We start from the raw sequence: 22,496 nt of genomic DNA, 5'->3' as shown, positions 1-22,496 counted from the left end.
CTCGGGAGCGTCCCTTCCGGATGATGTCATCCTTCCAGGACATTTAAGCCGGCTGGCCCTGCCTACCTACGACTTGGAAATGAACTCCCTCATTGCTGAATCCGCTTCGCTCATTACAGACTTCCATTCCAGTTCCTGCTCCTTTGGCGTGAGACGCTCTGGGTAACTACTCCTCGGGGACCCTTCCTCGTCTCTGACTATCCATTCCTCGGAGGGCCTTTTGCCTTGGACCACTGCTTGCCCAATTTCCCGGGACTTCTGGAACCTTCGCTACTGTGAGTACCTCCGCTCTACGGACCACTACCATACCATCTCTAGTGTGGAATCCTCTTTGGTGTAACCTGCGCTGCAGACCACTACTGTACCATCTCAAGTGTGGAACCTTCATCGGTGTACCCCGCACTGCGGACCACTACTGTACCATCTCTAGTGAGGGACCCTCATCGGTGTACCCCGCACTGCAGACCACTACGTATCATCTCTAAGTGAGGAACCCTCATCAGTGTACGCCGCGCTGCAGACCACTACCATATCATCTCTTCTGAGGACCCCTCACTGGTGTGCCCTGCTCCATGAATCACTACCGTAGCATCTCTACCGAGGATCCTCATCGGTGTACCCCGTTCTGTGGACCATTGCCGTATCTCCACTACAGAGGTATTCCCCTTGGGTATACCCCACCACACAGACTCTATGACTTTCTCCTGCACTCTCCGCTCCTCAGGCAGTGCCTTTCTCTTTCTCTAATAAAGACTCTATTCCATAGCTGTGTCTAACGTCCACTGAGACCTTGCCTCCCGACGGTGAGGCTCACAGGGCTCCTCCCTGTGGGCGGTACCATCTCTCACCTCAGCCCAGGGCCCACATATCTACAAATCCTAACACTTTCATATATTTTTCAAACATTTCCAAAGATGAAAAGGTGGCTGATTTGGGAAAGTTTAAAAAATATAGATTTAGTTGCCACATCTGATTTTCAATCTGTTCTAGTCACCTATAAACAGCCATCTTGTCTTTAAACCAAAGAGGAATTTAACTGTTTCATCACTTGAGTTTCTTTATCATATACTCTGATTCTTTCTCTCATCTCCTTTATTTCTGCTTCTTGACAGCCCAAGAAGTGTCCAGCCAAACCAAAACATTCCAAATAGCATCCAGGGTCACCAATGGAAGTTTTACAACAGACACTAAAACTCACATGCTGAAGCTGCAGATGAAATCCCAGTAATCACAACTGGAGCATTTGCAGGGTTCGATTCCATTGGAAGCACCATGAATACCGGAGAGAGTGCTCCTCCAACTGTATTCTCTGACCACAGGGATGTGGTTAATAATCTCAGCATCATCAGAATGCACTGGCAGAGCCTTGGAGCCCAGACACTGAGCCCGTGAGAACAGCGGCAAGGAGTCAGGAGGAGAGAGAGAAACCTCTTCGCCAGCCAAGGATAGCTCTCCCACTCTACCTTCAACAATGGACCTCTCCTCTGGTCTGTTTTCTTATTAGATTATCTAATGGGAATTCTGTATTTCCTAGAATACTGAATCTTACCCCCATAAAAATTGTGGCTACTATTGCATTGCATGAGACTGATTATTTCTGTGATTATGTTATTCAATTGGGTTTCCTATCGATGTTTTTCAGTAAAGAGGTTTTATTGGTTGTAAAATGGTATAAACTTAAATAAAACATCCAGAAGTGAATCCACGATGAATGAATATTGCAAGGCATGCTATGTTTATGCTCTTACCAAAATATGTCTATCTGCCATGGTGTATGCTCTTTAAAACCCTGTAATGGGGAAGATAAAGATGAAATATGAATATATTCTGAAAAGAAGTTTGTCTTTACCCAGTCCAGTGAATTTTGTTGTCACACTCTTCATTGAGGCCTACTGCTTCTGACCTGTCAGAACCTCTGATGACTATGGCTTCTGAACTCATCAGATACTCAGCACAAACTTACTTCAGCCATCAAAGATTTTGAGGCTTTCAGCCTACAGGGCTTTCTTCTCAGTTCCTGCTATTTGAACAGTAGAATTCTGTTGTTTGCCAATGAGCAGTACACTAGGAGAACAGGCGGCAGCAGATGTCCTGGTGGCTCTGGGGTTCTTCCTGAGTGTGTGGTGTGGTTTGAGAGAACACTTGGCATTGATGCTGTTTTTGGTGGAGGATCAGCATATGTTGACTTCCCTTTGGCTCCTCTGAGACTTGTGGGAGGTCCGTGGCTGCAAGCTGTGGTTAGAGCTGCAGAGAATACGGGAATAGTTCTTCTTGAAGTGGAACTTGAGAACGTATTTTCTTCTTTAAAGACCTTTGACTTCAATGTCCAAACAAAAGAGTTTGTCAAGTGATTTAGACTCTTTCGCTTTGACCAACAAAGCATCTATTGTGGTAACATTTGGTACTAATTCAAAATCTAAAGAACTTATTCTTCCAGCTGAAATTACATTAGAGATGCTGTGGAAAATGATGACCAGCACTGATTGTATGGCGACAGGAACATTTTATGATCTCCAATTGAAAGTTGAAAATTTACAGGAAAAGATTCAATATTAGGGCACAACCTTACAGAAAGTGAAAATTAAAATAAAGGATTTAGAAAGTAAAATTTGGGGACAGGAGATTTATCAGATTATTCAATTAAGGATAATATTTTTTTAAAAGAAAAGAAAGAATTTTGAGATTTCTGTTAAGATTAGAAGCCTTAGGGTGGTTATTTATTTATTTTCTTTAAATTGACTCTGTTCCCCTAAACAACATTATTTCAATATTATTTAATAGAAGTATTGGGTATGTGTTCATCTCTTTTTCTTCAATTCACAATCATTTTTTGTATACAATTTGAACATAACCACATTAACTCATCTAACAGGATATTACCGTCACAATGTACAACATAGTTTCTCTATACAACGTCATTTTACTATCAGCAGCCGACATACATTAAACCCTTTGCAGTTTCTGCAGATGAATCCTCCCAGAACTTTAAGAACTGTATATTTGCCCTAGAAGAAACATGTGACACCGACAATTACATTCACAATATCTAGAAGAGGAATCTGTTCAATTTTTTTCTTCCCGCACTCTACATTTTTCATAAATGAAAGGCGGTGCAGGCTTGTCCTTCGCCACCGATTACAACGAGGGTAAAAGCGCGTGGCGGCGGCGAAGCCAAGGGGGGGGGAGAAGAGGCGCGAAGGAACGTCGGGGTGGCTCGCATCAGCCAGCGGTTGCAGCGATTTGCCTGTCAGCCGACTGGTGACGTGGCAGATTCCCTGCCAGAGAGACACGGTCGGCTGCGGAGCAGGGCGCGCTTCGCCGTTTTGTCCCGCCTGCCCACCCAGAGGACGAATTGGTGAAGGGGGGGGTGGTGTTTTTCTGGTGTTAATGATTGTCGCAGTTGGAGGCGGAAACCCGAGCCCAAGTTGAGATTGTAATACTGCATTGTTGAAAAGGGCATTTGGGAGGAGGTGAACCTCGTGTAGTTGGGGGGGGCTGCTACATGAGATGGCCAATGATCTAGGGGGCTAAAGCTCAAGGCCGCGGCTTACCCTCGCTGGGCAAGGCGGGGTAAGAATGGAGGGGGAGTGATCCCATTCCTCACCACTGTAACGTGCTGGTAGAGGCGCGGAAGGAAAGAGATTGGGGGGGGGGGGGGGGGCGGGAGTATTGTTAGAGATGTTATAATCATTAATGGAGTTGTGAGGGCTCGGGTTAAGAATAAATAAACTGCGGCCTTTTGTAAAGCCATCAAGTTGTGTTGTGTTTATTGCGAGTGGGACAAGATAGAGCCAAGCGCAGGTCTTGCCTCCCTAAGTTAAACAATTTACTTCCTTCTAATATGTCTAAAAACAGTGATCTAACACTAAATAAGTGGTCCTTAAAAAAATGAAACACATATTCCAGATATATTTCAGCATTTCTTTCTTCTCTCCCCTTTAAATATCCATGTTTTATTTCATCCCATTCACTCATTTTAACTAGGGAGAGTGAAGTAACCAAGAAGTGGATGAAAGAATCACACCTTTTTTGTTAAAGAATTTTCAGTGAAACTTCAATGGGATTTCAGATACAGGGAAGCTTTGGCAATAAACATGCCTGTAGCCCACGAGCATCATTTATCCCTTGGAAACAATGTATTAAACTCATCTATGGCGTGATAAGTCTATGAAAAGCAAACTCAAAAAATGTTGCCCATTTTTATGATATACATATATATGTGCTTTTAAATGTATTGCTTTGCCTACCTTTTTATTGTTTAGTTTATTTGCTTGCTTTTATGCTTCTCTGTTGTTAGTGTTAACCTAGTTAGTACACCTTGTATTGAAATGCTTTGATTTACAATTGTAAGAAAATGAGATTACGAATATAAACTAAAATAAACTAAGCCATGTCCCATATCCTCAATTGATTCTGCACCATTCTTCAGATCAAACATACATACATCTATTGCGAACTTAATATTGAGTCTGTAGCACTCCTGTCAGATTCAAGGATAAAGTACCCATGGACCTACAAGTTACCTGGCAATGTTAACATTTCTGCTCAGTGTCTAAGTAGAATTTGCATTACAGTTATATCAGGATTTAGCATTTAAAAATCTTTCTAATTAAATATATGCAATTCTTGGTCAACAGGCAACTCCAGTTCTTGAGTTCAATAAGTTGGTCAGGTTTTCAAGATACCCACAGTGAATATGGATGAGATACATCTGCATGCAGTGGAAGCCGTATGTATGTGCAAATACATCTCATGCATATTCAGCGTGGATATCTTGAAAACCTGATTGGCTTGCGGCTCATGAGAATCAAAGTTGCTTATCATTGTGTTATAATTTTCCTGGCTATCTCTAGAGTTATACAGACTAGTTTGTTGACCTCCATCAGAATTTTCTAGATATAGGTAGCCTTTTTTTCTTAAATTACTCAGCTATGTGTAATCAGGACCACAGTCATTATTATTTTTTGACCTGGATTAACTGAGTGCTTTCTTGCTTAGGCCTAGATTCATCAAACTGCTATAAATATAGCAGAAATTAGCCACCCCTGATAAAGAAAAGGGGTGTGGTTAGGATAATTTTCCAGGAACCACTGCACCTGTAATATTTTTACATTGCAAGCTGAGAAGTGCCTGGATAGGCTTTGAGAAAGAGAGAGAGAGAGAGCCTCTGTAGAGGCTTGCAAAAAGTTAACTATTTATACCACTGTAAAAGGGGATACTCGTAACTTGGGGGTGAGGGTTTATGGGGTGGGGTGGGTTCTGGGGAGCAATTTTACATGCACAATCATACGTATGAATAGCACAGTTACCATCAGTAATGATGTAATGTGATTTGGAGGGATGAAAGGTGAAAGTGTTACGCGTGCCATCCACAGCAGACCTATGGCACAGCCCCCCTCACCTTTCCACAAGGACTCCAGCCTCTGGTTCTCCTCGCTAGTGGTGGTGGGCCGCCAGCTCTGACCCCGGGTTTCCTCCAGTGCCTCCGGCTCTACCACAGTCCCCAGCATTCCAGGTCATGATGCTACTGCTTGTCGTGCCTCTCCGCATGGCCCGCCGAGAGACGCCACTACCCACGCCGTGCCCCTCCCTAGGTGCGCGAGCGCGCATCACTGATCCTTGTGTAGGGACCATGGCAGGAACCTGGCTGCGGCCCCGGATGATGACGTCAACCTCTTCATAGTATTTAAGCTCAGGCCCCGCTCCATAGTGTTGCCTTTGCAACAGGTCTCCTCGCTGGTCGAGTACTCATTGCTGCTAAGAGATTCATCTCTATTCTATGTTCCTGATCCTCATTGTTCCTGGTTCCTGTTTCTTCATTCCTGCCCTGCCTATGCTTCGGATTGATTACCCAGACTTTGACTTCACTTTGCCTGACTACGCTACAGCCTATCTCCAGACCCTGACCTTCGCTTTGTCCGACTATGCTATTGACTTCTCCGTGATCAGACCTCAGCTTTGATTGACTATGCTATTGACTTCTCCGTGATCAGACCTCAGCTTTGATTGACTATGCTAATGACTTCTCCGTGATCAGACCTCAGCTTCGATTGACTATCTCCGTGATCAGACTTCAGCATCGCTAGCCACAGCCCCTGGATTGCTGCCGGCCCGGACTCAAGCCTACCACTGGATGCCTCTTCTGCCTACTCCCTGGACGTCAACTTATTAGACTTCAGCCTACCTTTGCTCAAGTGCCCTCAGTCTTCCTTTGTTTCATTGGCGCCCATGTTTCCAGAACCTTACCCAGTCCAGAGTAGGACTATACCATCCCTTGCCTGCTGTCTCTGGGCTGAACCAACTTCTCTTGCTATTCTATCTCGAGGCCCACCTAAGTCCTGCCGGCCCCTGCACCCAAAGGCTCAAGCCATGGGGAATGAGGGCTGGTATAGGTGAAGCTCCAGTGGCCTCTGCCTATCAGCCCACTCTACCTGCCGATGGTGGGGACCCGTAGGTCCTTACCTATGGGTTTCGTCAACCCCACCTTGGCCCAAGGGTCCACCTCTGATGCAACAGAAGGAAGAGTAGATTTGTACTATGCTCTCTTTACCTTGCTTGATTGCAGCTAGATAGATAGTGCAGCAAGCTAGGTAAAGAGAACATGATACAAATCTACTCATTTTTCACCTCTCATCCCTCCAAATGACATTAAATCTTCACTGATGGTAACTGTGCTGTCCATACGTATGACTGTGCATGTTAAATTGCCCCCTAAAACCCAACTCATCCCACAAACTTCACCCCAAGTTACTAGTGCCCCTCTTACATTGGTATAAAGAGCTCAAAAATCAGTGGGCCTCCACAGAGGATCTCTCTCGCTCCCTCCCCCACTCCCCTCTCAAAATGGGATTTGCGGTAAATCCCATTTCAGCCTTTATACACAGCTATCACAGGCACAATGCTAAGAAAAAAGGTGTAGTTATTTCGGGTGTTAAATCCCACAATAGTGTGCATTACATTATCGCACGCAACGTTAAGCAGCCCCCATCTCCATTTACTCCGCCCAAACTCCTCCCACTTGAATAAAATGTGCATATGCATTTCACAATGTGATGTTTATCGCATGCATTATGGTGTTATCGCAGACGTTAGGACCCTAACACATTTTGATGAATGACCCGTTTAGTTTGCACCAGGAATATGAGGAAGTAGCAGCTTTTAAATCTGTTTTTTGTTAAAGGGTTGAATCACCACTAAAGGAACTTTCCTTTTTTATGCTTATTGTATAAGACATTTCTAATTATTTTTGGTTTCAGCATGGCTAAACAGCTATTGGTATATATTTTGTATTATTCTAATAAGTTAGAATCTTGGATCTCCATATTTGCTGTCTTGCCATTATAGGAAGGCTAATTTGTCTTTCCATAGAAACACAGCAACAAGGAAATGACGACAGAAAAGGACCAAATGGTCCATCCAGTCTGCCCAGCAAACCCATGGTAGAATCTCCTGTGCTGTGCAGGTTACCCCCATGTTTATCAGTTTCCCAGATTGTAAATGGCAGGGTTCTCATCGGTTGCTGTTTGAATCCAATTCCCCATTACCCCTTGCCATTGGTATACGTGAGCTACAAAGGACAAGAGAACAGAGAGAAAGGAAAGTAAGAGGAGGGGTAAAATGACAGAGAAAAGGGGCAGGAAGTGTGGTGGAGCAATGGACCCAATTTCAGCTCTCTAGGAAGTATGCATTTTTTGTCGTGTCTAGGACTTAGGTCAAGTGGCAGCACATCAAGAGAAAAAAAGAGCTATTTATTTATTTGCATATCTAACTAGATAAATGAAGCTTGACCGACGTGCCCGCAAATGCGCAGTAGAGAGCAGCTCTACTGCGCATGTGCGGGCGAGCACGTCAGTCTTAGGCAGCGTCAAAAAAAAACCAAAAAAACATGGCGGGCAGCGGTGGTAGCAGCGGCAGCGGGCAGCGGTAGCGGGCGGGCAGCGGCGGCGGTAGCGGCAGCGGTGGTGGTGCGGTGGCGGTAAGCGGTAAGCGGGGCGGACGGCGGTAAGCGGCAGCGGGGGCGGGCGGCGGTAGCGGGCGGCAGCGGAGGCGGTAGCGGCGGGCGGCAAGTGGCGGCGGTGGCGGGCGGCGGCGGTAGCGGCAGCGGCCAGTAGCGAGGGAGGGAGGAGAGAGAGAGAGGGAGGGAGGGGACGGAACGGACTAAGTGGGAGGGACGAAGAGAGAGGTGGGAGGGAGTGGACTGTGAGTGAGAGGGGAGGGAATTGAGTGAGGGGGAGGGACTGAGGGAGAGGGAGGGAGTGAGTGGGACTGAGGGAGAGGGAGGGAGAGTGAGTGGGACTGAGTGTGAGTGAGAGGGAGAGAGGGGGAGGGAGTGAGTGAGACTGAGTGGGAGGGAGGGACTGAGTGAGAGGAGAGGGAGGCTGGGGAGGAGTGGGTGAGTGGGTGGGAGGGAGGTAGGGGAGAGAGAATGAGGGAGGTAGGGGAGAGAGAATGAGGGGGAGGTGAGAGACAGAGGGATGTAGCCCGTTTTAACGGGCTTAACGGCTTGTATATTTATATTCCACAGAACCAAGAGATTCTTTCTCTGTGTGGATTGCAACAGTAAAAAAAATCCAATAACATTGAATGCATAAATTTAAAAAATACAGAAAACCAACATCACAGAGACTTAAAAATACAATAGCAATGTGGGAAGCAGTTATAATTTTTATGTTTAGTTTTCTTATGGAGACTATGAAAGAATGAGGAAATTAGAAAAAAAATTAAAAGGTACACTTGCAAAGGCTAAACATTTGCATGAGGCAAGTATATTGTTTAAAAATACCATCTTGGAAGCCCAGATAAAATATATTAAGTTCACTTAGTGAATAGCCACTGCCATTAGCAATGGTTACATGGAATAGACTTAGTTTTTGGGTACTTGCCAGGTTCTTATGGCCTGGATTGGCCACTGTTGGAAACAGGATGCTGGGCTTGATGGACCCTTGGTCTGACCCAGTATGGCATTTTCTTATGTTCTTATGTTCTTATATTTCATGCATTAAAAAAGGTTAAAGGAAGACCAAACAACTGCCAGCATGGTTTAATGGTAAGATGAAAGAGACACTTAAAGCCACATTGTCATCATTCAAAAAAATAGAAAGTATACCCAAATGAAGAAAATAGGAAAGAGCATAAACACTGGCAAGTTATATATAAAACAGTATTAAGCAAAAACAAATAATTAAAACTTTTTTCAAGCACATTTGAAGCAAAAACTTTATGAAGGAGTCAGGCCGCTAGAAGACTGAGGAGTGAAATGGGTGCTCAGGGAGGACAAGAATATAGAAGAGAAATTGAATGAATTCTTTTCCTAGGTCTTTACTGAGAAGAATTTTGGGAACATACCCATATCTGAAATATTCTTTAATGATGATGATTCTGAGCAGCTAAAACAAATATGCGTGAAAATGAAGGATGTAATAGGATGTAATTGACAAAGTTATAAGAGAAACAAATCAACATGGCCAAATGGCATCTACCTCATAGTCTTAAAAGAACTCAAACCTGAAATTGCAACTCTATTACTAGTAATCTATAACCTATCATGTAAAATAGCCACACTCCCTGAAGACTGGAGGTTGGCTAATGTAATGCCAATTTAAAAAAAAAAATCCAGGAAACTATAGACCAGTGATCCTGACATTGGTGCTGGACAAAATGGTGAATATGGCTTAATGGGGATGAGTCAACATGGTTTTAGCAAAGGAAAGTCTTGCTTGCCAATCTTTTAGATTTATTTGAAGGTGTAAGTAAACATGTAGATAAAGATAAGTCATTTGATGTAGTGCATTGGATTTTCAGAAAGCATTTAACAAAGTCATCCATTAGAGACTTCACAAGAAATTAAAATTCAAGAGATACACAGCAGTGTCCTATTGTGGCTTGGTAACTAGTTAGAAGACAGGATTCAGAAGGTAGGACTAAATGGCCAGTTTTCCAAATGGAGAAAAGGTCATTAATAGAGTATCATAGGGATCAGTACTGGGACTTATGTTGTTCAATATATTCATAAATGATCTGAAAAAGGGAGCGAAAAGTAAAGTGTTCAAATGTGCATTGACACAAAATTATTCAAATTTGTTAAAAGAGCAGTAGACTGCAAGCAACTGCAAGGGGACCTTTTGAGACTAGGAGATTAAAGTTCATCTACCATTCAGATGCCTAATGTGGACAAGTGCAAAATGATGCACATAGGGGAAAAATAATCCCTAATACAAGACCACAATTCTGGTTCTGTGTTGGAAGTCACCAGAAAAAGGACCTTGGAATTTTTATGGGCAATACTTTGAAATCCTCAGCTCAGTGAGTGGCCACAGTCAAAAAATCAAATTGAATGTTAGGAATGATCTGAAAAGGAATGGAGAATAAAATGGAAAATATCATATTGGCTCTTTATTGATCCATGGGATGACGACACCTTTGACTATTGTGTACAATTCTGGTCACCCCACCTCAAAAAATACATAGTGGAAATAGGACAGGTACAGAGGAGAAGAGAGTGGGAGGAAACAGAAGGCAAGATGAGCCAAGGGAAGAAAGAGTGAGGAGAGGATGGGAGAGCACAGTTTGTGAGGAAGAGAGGGGGAGAGGAAAGAAGAGGGAGAGGAAGGTGAGGATGAGAGGAAGGGTTGGGGAGTGAGAAAGGAGAGGGGAGAGGAAAGAAGTATGAGGGAGGGGAAGAGAGGGGGAGAGAGGAAGAATGAAAGAAAGGAGATTAGAGAAGAGAGGAAAAGAGAAAAAGGGTAGAGAAAAGGGTAAGAAAGGGAAAAGAAGTAAAGAGAGCAATCGTGTATGGGAGTAGTGAGTGGGAGAGACTGCACCATGAACACACCACCCTACCATTCATCCCTCTTACTCCCCCTGGGGCAGATGCTGAAGAAGTGGGAGAGACTGATGGCAGAGTTCCTTGGGAGTGTGTGCCAAAGTTGTCACCTTCCTAGAAATATTTTAACTGACACCCTATCTGCCACAACCCTGTGGGAATCCTGCCCCCGTCTCCCCCCTTTCCCAGCATTTCAAATTTCTGAAATAGCTAGACTCCAAGGGAAGCTCTCCCCCTCAGGAAAACTGCAAGGAAGCCCTCTCCCCCTTGCCCTCTCAGTGATTCACAACATTGCATGTGGCCCTTTGCTTAAAAGGTTTGGGGACTCCTGTTTTAGGTCAAAGGCCACAGTAATCTTCCTGTTTCTCATCTAATGGCTAAATGGCTGAAAGTTTCTGAGAAAAGCATTCCCTTTAGCTTGTGTTGAAAAGACAAATAGTTCCTTTCGTTGAATTCTCAGTGAAATGCATTTTATCAGTTTGGACCAGCCCTAGAGCGGGGTTCTAAAAGGTGGGTTTCTTAGATAAATGGAATGGAATGGAGTCGTTTCCCTGATGAATGAAAGTATGGTGGCAGCATTTCTAAAAGGAGAGAAGCCTAGCGGCCAAATTTTAAAACATAGGCGCATGGTTGGGCCCTGTGCACGCCACGCTCATTTTCAAAAGGGCCCGGCTACGCGCGCAACTGCCGATGCGTGCACAAGTGCCAGTCCCTGAGAAAGGGGCGGGCTGGGGGAGGTGTGGTCTTTGTGGGGAGGGATGGGAGCTGGCCGGGACAGTGGCCAAAGTCCCGGGAAAACGCATGCCAGCAGTCGGCCGGCGCACACAAGTTGCCTCTGCTCCAACGGAGCAGTAAGTAAAAAAAATTAAACAATGTCTTTTACTGAGGTAGGGGGTAGGGGTCGGGATGGAGAGGGGAAAGGGTAGGAAGGTTAGGCAGGGGGGTAGGAAACTTCCCTCCCAGCCCGCTCCTTAATTGGAGTGGACTGGGAGGGGACTGGGGGAGGCCCAATTGCATCGCAGCGCATAATTTGGTAAAATTCCCCACCCCCTGCACACGGCCCATGCATTTTATAACATGCACGCACCGGCATGCACATGTAATAAAATCCGCGTGTCCATGTGTGTGCCAGGAACCGTGCGTACATGGACGCACTTGTGCACCTTTTAAAATCTACCCTAGGGTTGCCTTTCTCACAAATGAAATAAGAGACTGTTCTATAAGGAACTGAAATTAATAGGCAATTTTTTAACCAAAAATTACTATGTTCCTAATAATAAGGGAACTGTTGGCAACTTTATGGGATCCCATTTGTCAGGAGCATATAAATCAGAGCTTCTCAAACCTGTCCTGGTGATCCCATAGCCAGTTAAGTTTTCCGGCTATCTACAAAGAATACACCTGAGAAAAATGTACTTATACTTGATCTCCAATGTATACAAATTTCTGTCATGCATACTTATTATGAATATCTTGCTATGGGGATTGGCTGTGGGGTCACCAGGGCACATTTGGGAAGCCCTAATATATATATATATATATCACCCAACTGGAATATCCAGTACAGGAGATCATGGCAGCTGGCCACTAGAAGGCCCACTGGTAACTCAGCAGACATCTCAAAACTGGATGCCAACCCCATGCCGAGGGCAGACAAACTCATAAAAAGACTAGAGGAGGGAACATTTATGTTAACATTGCATCTAACTAAGGGCTATTGGCAGGTTCCTTTAGCAGACACTGTCAAAGATAATATGGGCCAGATTTTAAAACTTAAGAGCAGGCGCAGATTTGTGCGTGCAACCTGGCATGCACAAATCTATGCCCAATTTTATAACATGCGCACGCATGTTAACATTAAGCACATGTTATAAAATCCGGGGTCGGCGCGCACAAGGGAGTGCACACTTGTGCTCCTTGCGCACGCTGAGCCCTAGGGGAACCCCAATGGCTTTCCCTGTTCCCTCCGAGGCCGCTCCGAAATCGGAGCGGCCTCGGAGGGAACTTTCTTTCCGCCACCCCCCACCTTTTCCTCTCTTCCCCTACCTAACCCGCCCCCCAGCCCTATCTAAACCCCCCCCTTACCTTTGTTCGCGAAGTTGCACCTGCCTCCGGGCAGGCATAGGTTACGCGCGCTGGCAACGGCCGGCCCGCGATCCCGGACACAGTGACAAATGGCCGCTGTGCCTGGAGGCTCCAGCCCCGCCCCTGCCCCGCCCACTCCCCGCCCCCTTTTTCAAGCCCTGGGACATAAGCGCATTGCCGAGCCTATGCAAAATATGCTCAGCGTGCACAGAAGGCTTTTAAAAGGGTTACACACATATATTACGTGCGTAACCCTTTTAAAATCTGCCCCTATGGCTTTTGCAAACCCCAGAGGGACTTTTTCAATTCACTGTCTTGCCTTTTTATCTTATACAAGGCATCTGCCAGCTTACAGCATTTGGATCACCTACTAAAACCCAACTTGAAGTATGCAGCCATACATTTGCATGACATAGGGGTATACAGCCCTGAATGACACTCCTACCTGAGACATCGCCATATTGTCTTGGATACCATTAAACAAGTCAGACTGAAAGAAAATTAAAAGACGTACACTCTCAGAAGAGTCAAAATAAAATAATTAGGTATGCAGAAGATTAGACCCCCAAATAGGAAATGTAGATACCATCTGACACCAAGATCCATCATTAAGAAACAGATTAAGACCTTGTGGTGCCTTGTCGATTATTACCATTGCTTCAATCCAGATTTTGTCATAAGAGCAGAGTCCCTGACCCAGCTATCAATGAAAACATGCCCCCATCATGTCCAGGGGGAGGGTATTTGAGGGATAATTTATCACCAATTAGAAGATCCCATCCCTGGGACTATGGCAGCTAACCTCTAGCGTGCTCATTCTTCCCCTCTTGCAATACAGTATGCTCAGCCGAGCGCACTGTTTAACCCACTATCAGACGCGTGTTAAATAGGCACTAATCCACCCCCTAATGTAATAGGGGATTAGCGCCTATTTAAACGCACATCCAATGCGGAGTGAACGAGTTAGTGCTCATCACATGCAAATACATGTGAATGAGGCTATTACTCATTCACTCCAAAAGCAAAAAGATAAATGTACGTCTCAGACACCTGGAGCAGGCATTAATAGCTGAGCGCATTGAAAAGAAGTACAGAAAAGCAGAAAAAACTGCTTTTCTGTACTTCTTTTTTAAAGTAAAAAAAATAAAATAAAATAACTCGGCAGACCGCCGAGTTATGAAGACTGATGCTGGTAAACTCGGCGTCGGTTTTCATATCCTGCACCCCTTGTTCAAATGTAAACCGGCATGATGTGATTTTATCATGAATGCCGGTATATAAAAAAACCTAAATAAAATAAATAAATAAATAATCGGCCGTTTGCCAGTAATGAAAATGGCTGCCGACTCTTAAGGAGGTAGACCCAAGAGTAACATAAGAAAATATTTTTCCACAGAAAGAGTGGTGGATGGATGGCAAACCTTCTACTAGAGGAAAAAACAGTAGCAGAATTCATGAAAGTGCAGGACAAGCACAGAGGATTTCTGGTTGTGAAGAAGTGAAGGGAAAGGGGGAGATCAACTGGGGTCTATGGTTACTGCAGCAGGAAATAAATTGGGAAGCCATATGTGCTTAATGTTGTTATCTGCCATCTTATTTTATGTTTCAGTGTTTTATCCAGGAGCACTCAGTAACACATAAATTGGCACAAGGTTAAAGAGCCTTTTACCTTAGATATCCAAGTGAAATCCAACACAGATAGGTAGTAACTAAATGCTATTTTCATCTGATAGCTGTTTGGTGGTCTACGTGAAATAAGTTGGTTGTCTTAGTCCTAATGAATCCATCTTCACATCAATAAAACTACCATCACAATTAGGCACTAATTGGTGTCCTTGCTGGCAGTCGCAACAGAGAGGAAAAAGGTTGCACAGATATGGAGACTGAATTATCCTCTCACCCATCAGCAGATTAGGGTTGAGGCACAGTGGTAGAGCAGTGTGGAGAAGTGAGCACTACTAATCCCTGACACATGAAAGATTTTACTTTCTAGTGCAGTCAATCCAGCACCTTTAGCACTACATTCATTAGGAAAATGTAGATGTCATAGGTGACTTACCTTTTTTCCTATTGTGAAATATCTCCAGGCTTGTGCTTGATACGTGGTGATGTATTGGTAGGGCTCAAATTTCCCATCAGTCCATTTATAAATGGCTGAACCTGGCTGAGTATTTCTGTTGGCAGTTGCCACAAAGAGTCCAACCTGTGGGATAACAAAGGTCTCCACACCCATCGTTTCCGAGGTAGTAACCAGATTCTGATATTCTTCTACATAGTCCAGTCTCTTTTTAGCTATATAATGATAAAAGAGCAAAGATGTGAATTAATTGAATTGGTTGGTCATTGTTTTAATAAGCAGACTCTTGTTGAGCCACGTGTTTGCTGTGGTAACTGTCATTTACTGATTGTTTCACTTAACTTGCATTGCATACCTTATTACTATGTATGTCTACCATTGTAAACCGTTTTGATTACTTCCTAGTAAAAAAAACGGTATATAAAAATTGTTTAAATACATAAAATAAATAAATGTTCTAAGTTACTCACACTGCGTAGTAATAGTGTGCAACTGTTTCCTGTTGTAATTTCAACAAATACCCAGTGCAGTGGGAGACACCTAGAACTCTGATTCTGCATTCAGTGCATTTCACACAGCCTCAAGACATGACATCTCTTTTTCATTTCTTTGGAATGTATTTCACCAATAGTACAAAAATCATGTTCATGTTATGGAGCTTTGTGGGAGCAGTTGGGATAAGAAGCAATCTATGAAAGCTGAAGGAATGGTCAACAGCAGGGCAGTTAAATACTTTTTTGGTACATTTTTAAAGGGGTTACGCATGGAAAATTTGCATATAAGTGCATAAGTAGCCTGTATTTGCACACATGCTGAGTTATAAATATCAAAATCACGCGTGTATCTTCGGCTTCACATGCACATTGACTGGTAGTAAAATGGGGCAATTTGGGGGCATTCTGGGGCAGGGTCAAGGGGTATGCATGGAAGATGCTATTTTGTAAGAGGTATTCACGTATAAAATGTATTTAACTTATTTGCGCAATTTCGCACCTGCTAATTGCACAAGTGATGTCAGACTTGTCTGCAATTTTTGGGTAGGAGGTCTGAATATATTTCCTGGCTGAAATTTTTAGAACGGTTCTCCAGATTTTGGTTCTTGGACAGCTCAATTATTGCAGAACCTTATAATGTGGGTTTACCTGATAAACTTTCATATTCATTACAGTTATTTCAGCCTGCTGCTGCACGTGTGCTTAAAGGTTTACGAAAAAGTGATCATATACTACCCACACTAAAGAAGTTACATTGGCTGCTGGTCAAGTTTCAATCTAAGTTTAAACTAATTACTGTTATTCATGAATTTCTCCACTTTTTGGTTAAATTGGTGCCTGGACAGAACTAATTCCCTATCTGGATGTCATTTATGGGAATGTTGCTAGTTTTGAAGAGGGAGGGAGGCAAAGGGGGGTTCATTTTTTCTGGATTTTTCTTATCTTGATTGGGGAGTGGGGCCCTAGCTTATAATGTACAGGTGCCTCCCTGTTGCTCATGGTTGAGCTTATTTTTACTGCTAAGGTTTATATTTAATGGGGGGTTGGATGCGGAGGGAAGAGATGGGGGCGGGTGGGGAGTGTGGAGAGTGTGGGCAGAAGGGGGCGGGGTGGTAGTGGGGTGGGAGATGGGAGAGTTGTTCTACTAATGGTTTTGGCTGTCCCGCTGTTACGGCACACTCCAGTGCGCTCGGTAATTATTCTGCCAGGGCAGATTGCCTGGCTGGAGCCTAGGCTGGGGGGCCTCGACTGGCTTTTTCATATGTTACGCAAACAGTTTCATTTTCTCTGGTGCTCAAACGGAGGCATATGAATGGCTACAGCCACACAATGCACACGTGGAATGTGTGTGGCATAGGATCCATGATTAAGCCTTTTAAAATACTGCAAGCCTTACAGAGATGGAGGATACATATAGCAATGTTGCAGGAAATGCATCTCGATGCCACTAAGCACAGTAAACTATAGAGGCAATGGGTGGGTAAGGTATATTCGGCCCAATCAGGCACTAAGAAAGCAGGGGTAGCTATTTTAATTGGGAAGATGAATCCTTTTCAAGAGACCCAGATCACCATCAATGTTGATGGTCGTTTATGTCATTGTGGAAGGTACTCTCTATGGGAAGCCATAGAGAGTACTCTATAGTGCTTTGCAATATATATGTCCTTCAATAATATGACCATGTGTTTTTACAGAATCTTGTAAAACTTATGGTGTCACTTATGCATATTCCAATGGTACTGGGGGAGGGGACTTTAATTGAGTGATGGACAACAACTTAGACAAGTCATAAGAACATAAGAAATTGCCATGCTGGGTCAGACCAAGGGTCCATCAAGCTCAGCATCCTGTTTCCAACAGAGGCCAAACCAGGCCACAAGAACCTGGCAATTACCCAAACACTAAGAAGATCCCATGCTACTGATGCAATTAATAGCAGTGGCTATTCCCTAAGTAAACTTGATTATTAGCTGTTAATGGACTTCTCCTCCAAGAACTTATCCAAACCTTTTTTGAACCCAGCTACACTAACTGCACTAACCACATCCCTCTGGCAACAAATTCCAGAGCTTCATTGTGCATTGAGTGAAAAAGAATTTTCTCCAATTAGTCTTAAATGTGGTACTTGCTAAATTCATGGAATGCCCCTAGTCCTTCTCTATTATTCGAAAGTGTAAATAAGCGATTCACATCTACTCATTCAAGACCTCTCATGATCTTAAAGACCTATATCATATCCCCCCTCGGCCGTCAGCATCATCTCAAGGTTTAAATAAGGGGATCTCATATATTTGTTCTGCATTGGATTTGGTGGATGCTTGGCGGCTGCTACACCCTTTAGACAGATAATTTACACACGTTTCTAGGGCACATGGTATCCAGTCTAGGATAGATTATCTGCTAGTAGATAGAGGAACCTTCTCTAGGGCTGTGGCAGTGTAGATTGGGTCTCTGGTAATATCCAACCATGCGCCCATCTGGTTTGACCTAGAAGAGTTTCGGTCTGACCAGGTGCGAAATAAGTGGTGCTTTCCTAAATTTTTGTATCATGACTTACACTTTCAAGTTTACTTACAGCAAAAATGGGATGTATTGTTTAATAGGCATCATCAACTCTTGTCATTGCTGTTCTGGGAAATGGTAAAGGTGGTGTTTCGGAGGGATATCATTTCATACCTGGCCATCAGGAGGAAAGCTTTAACATTGGAAATTTTTTCTATGGAAAAGCTCCTCTATGACGCAAAAAAAAAGGTATAACCTTAATCCGACTGCAAGTACTCGATTTCAGTTTTTTTAAATAGAAGTTGCTTTAAATATGCTGTTGCACCAAAGGGCAAAAAAGGGACTGATGTATTATAAGAGGAACTGTTTTCAACACGGAAATAAGATTGGTAGAACCTTGGCAAATTTGATGAAAAATTGGGGGAGGTCTAGATACATTGCATGATAGCACAGGGAGTTGGTAAACTCTGGGTGTATCTTCGCATATGCTCTGTTCATTTTGTTGAAATATTTACATGTGTTTTTGTACCTGGCTGTTTAAATCTAATAAATATAGTCAAACATATATCATTATACTTTTCTTTGATAGAGTATCCACTAATTTTTGTACCACTGCAATCAGACTAATCAGCTTGTACTTTCCAATCAGTTCCCTATTATGACTTAAATGAAGAGGGGTAACACCATGTCCCACAGGTTCTCAAGAACCCATGCCTGTCTCCAAAGATCTATGAACAGATCCTTTAACAAACCTGCATAACCTGTCTGAGCTCCTTAATATTTAGGATGTATCTTATTCAGCTCTGTAGCTTTGTGCATGTTCAGTTATGCTAGTTCCATACAAACTCTCTCTTCAGCAAATGGTATAAAAGTTACACCTCTACCATACATACCCTTGCCAACAATTGGTAATTTTTTCCAATCCTTTGTTCAGTGAATTTTCAGCAAAAGTGTATGCCTTAAAGACGAATTTTAAAAGCCCAGCATGCGCATCAATTAGGGGATGTGCAAAGAAGTCAAGCTTACATGCTGCCGACCATATTTTAAAAATACAAACATAAATGCCATGGTGTGCACATCTCAAAAATGTCCAAAAAGGGGCAGGGCGTAGGTGTGGTCTGGGCAGAGTGGGAACGTTTTGGGGCCTGGCCAAGAGATGGACAAGTAAATACTTACCACATCCCTTGCTGCGTAATTTTACTTCTGCTATGGATGATGTGTAAGTCATAAAATAAAAGGATTGAGATATTCTGAAGGGTTTTTAAAGAGTAGGGGTAACTGGGGGGAGTGTAGACTATCAAACCAGGGGGGTTGGAGGACTAGCAGTTAACTGGGCGAACTGGTGGACAAATTGGCAAACTGGGAATGGCATGGGTGCAATCACCTTTTTAAAATCCCCCAATTTAACACAGTAGAAGTGGGATATGTTGCCCATGCGTGCGCCCATTTTAAATTTGGTGCCACCCTTTCATTTATTGTTTATTGTTTATTTATTAAGGCTTTTTTATACCGATAACCATTTGCACATCGTATCGGTTTACATGGAACATTAAGATGGGAATGTTTACATGGAACGGAGTGCAAAAAAATGATTAAAACTCGATACTAAGGTTAACATAGGATAATAAAATATTAATACTAGGCTAAATATATATATATAATATATATATATATACAATCATATTTACAGGTGATCAGAGGGTGAGGTTAAGAAGGAGGGGGAGGGGAGGGGGAGAGGCGGGGAGGGGGGAGAGGGGAGAGGGAAAGAGGGGGGAGGGGGAAAGGTAAAGAGGGGCATTAAGGCGAACGCCTGTTGAAGAGCCATGTTTTTAATTTGTTTTTTTTATTTTTGAGTACATGGTTCCAAGCGGAGATCAGGCAGCATTGAATTCCAGTTTATGGGGCCTGCAATCGATAGGGCTCGATCTCTTGTGGAGGACAGGTGCATGAGTTTAGGGGATGGTGTATGGAGTGTATGGAGGTGCTTGTAGGCAGATCTGGTGGGTCTATTGGTTAGTGGAAGTAAAGTGAGTTGTTGAGCCATTGGAAGTGTTGGTTGTGTAAGGGATATGATAGAGGTCTTTAAGATCATGAGAGGTCTTTGAACGAGTAGATGTGACTCGGTTATTTACACTTCGAATAATAGAAGGGACTAGGGGCATTCCATGAAGTTAGCAAGTAACACATTTAAGACTAATTGGAGGAAAATTCTTTTTTCACTCAACGCACAATAAAGCTCTGGAATTTGTTGCCAGAGAGGTAGTCTAGTGCAGTTAGTGTAGCTGGGTTCAAAAAAGGTTTGGATCAGTTCTTGGAGGAGAAGTCCATTAATGGCTATAATCAATTATACTTAGGGAATAGCCACTGCTATTAATTGCATCAGTAGCATGGATTCTTCTTAGTGTTTGGGTAATTGCCAGGTTCTTGTGGCCTGGTTTTTGGCCTCTGTGGAAACAGATGCTGGGCTTGATGGACCCTTGGTCTGTCCCAGCATGGCAATTTCTTATGTTCTTATGTTCTTATGTATAAGAGAGAAGGTCTTGTAAAGGATTCTGCTGGATATGGGGAGCCAATGGAGGTCTCTTAGAATAGGTGTAATGTGGTCATTTCTATGTGTATTAGTGAGGATCTGGATGCCGCATTCTGTAGCATTTGGAGGGGTTTGATGGTAGAGGCAAGGAGAAGGGAATTGCAATAGTCAATTTTTGAGAAGATTAAGGCTTGTAGGACTGTGCGGAATCATTGAGGTGTAGAAGGGGGTCTTAGTTTTTTCTGGACATGAAGTTTGAAAAAACATTCTTTCATGGTTGGATTTAATGTAGGTTTGAAGGTTTAGTTGGTGTCAAAAGTAACACCAAGATTACTCACATGTTGAGTTGATTGGAGAGGGCAGGGACACGGTGTTGGGGAGAGTGTGGGTAGTGAGGGGATTGTGGGAGCTGATGGGGAGTTCTGTTTTGGTAGTATTGAGTGAGAGGTTAAGTTTCATGAATAGTTGATTAATTGCATTAATGCATTTGTCCCAGATTTTTAGTGAGGTATGTAGGGTATCAGTAATATGGGATGAAGATTTGGACATCGTCAGCATAGATGAAATGGGATTGCAGCCAGGGTATTTTTATAATAATAGCATAGATATGCTAGAATTTTAAATCATACACGCACTTGCATGCATATTTTAAAATATACCAACCGCGGTAAGCATGTTCCTAATTTTAAGAGGGTTACTCAAGCACAGCTAACACGCACGTATATAGGCCAATTTTAAAGCATGCTCATGGGGGACAAACTCAGTTTTTTCCAATTAGTCCACCAGTTTGCCCAGTTAATAGTGAGGTCTTCCAGACCCCCAAAACTTGAGCTCTACAGACTTGCTCCTCATCTGGAGCAGAAGGTAAATTTACGCGGATAACAAGCCGATGCGCGCTGCGGTCTATGGTTTTAAAATACGGAGTTACGTGTGTAACTGTTGGCCCCACTCTGGAATGCCCATGTCCTGCCCTTTCCCTGCCCCTTTTCTGTCCTCTTGTTTTTGATGTGCACACCTGTACATATGCGCGTACTTTGTGGCTTTCTAAAATCCGCATTGCTCATGCATGGACCCATATATACGCACATGCCCTTCATCCTATCACTTATATACCTGAAAAAGTCTGTCATCATAGCTTTCTTCTTTCAACTAGGTCTTTGTCAATATGAATGACAACCTTCCCTGCTGCTCTCAGTTTTACCAGATATTCCTCCCTAGTGCTCCTCTTTCCCAGATCTCTTGTATTTTTTTAAGTGCAAATATTTTTACCCTTATTCCATCACCGATCTCTTTTGAGAACTGTACCTGCCTCTTTCCCCTCTCCTTTTTCCTTTCATTTACCTTGCCTAACGTAAAGGTTGTTGCCCTTACCCTTACCATAGTTTGTTTTCAGTTTAGCCCATGGTTATTCCACTTCACAAAGAATTTGACACCCTGTCAGCACCTCCTTAAGTTACTCTCCCATTTAAGAAAGTTGGTACTTTTGACATCCAGGACTTTGACATATGTGTGACCCTTCTATACTTTCCAAACTATGTTAAAACCATTGTGCAAGAATTTTAGAATAATTTTGGTATAAAGGATGGAGAGTTTGTTCCAGCTAAATTTTTTATATAAGTGCAGTATCCCAGAATTTACACCAGCAGTAAATAATATATTTAGGTGTAAAAGTTGCCAGAGCTACATATCAGGTGGATATGTTCCTTAGGTGAATGAGTATTTAGGGCAGAGTAGAAAAAAATATCATCTATGGTGGCTCCTCATACTGCATGCCCTAAATATCTTTATTCAAGCCATGGCAAATGTTTTTTATTTACTAAATATCTCAAAAATATATGGTTTTATAATACTTGCTATTCAATTTATTCACAATACTTACCTTCCAGAAGCAAAAAAGCTCTTAAGTAAATCAAGCCCATGATGTTTAAAGGAAAAATATCATATAAAAACTTTTTATCATCCTGCAAGTAAAGAAGGTTTTTTTTG

At 43.0% G+C, this 22,496-nt stretch overlaps 1 protein-coding gene across 1 annotated transcript in view; it reads right to left on the bottom strand.

The window, feature by feature from the left end:
* The window catches only part of TSPEAR (thrombospondin type laminin G domain and EAR repeats), a 187,913-nt gene that overhangs the window by 108,542 nt on the left and 56,875 nt on the right, over positions 1-22,496 (bottom strand). The window contains 1 exon segment of the mRNA XM_029606177.1: positions 14,967-15,199. Coding sequence (XP_029462037.1) covers positions 14,967-15,199 — 233 coding nt within the window.

This window comes from Rhinatrema bivittatum, chromosome 6, assembly GCF_901001135.1.
Source record: "Rhinatrema bivittatum chromosome 6, aRhiBiv1.1, whole genome shotgun sequence".
NCBI lineage: Eukaryota > Metazoa > Chordata > Amphibia > Gymnophiona > Rhinatrematidae > Rhinatrema > Rhinatrema bivittatum.
Note: the sequence above shows the minus strand (reverse complement) of the source record. Positions and strands in the feature narration are given on the sequence as shown.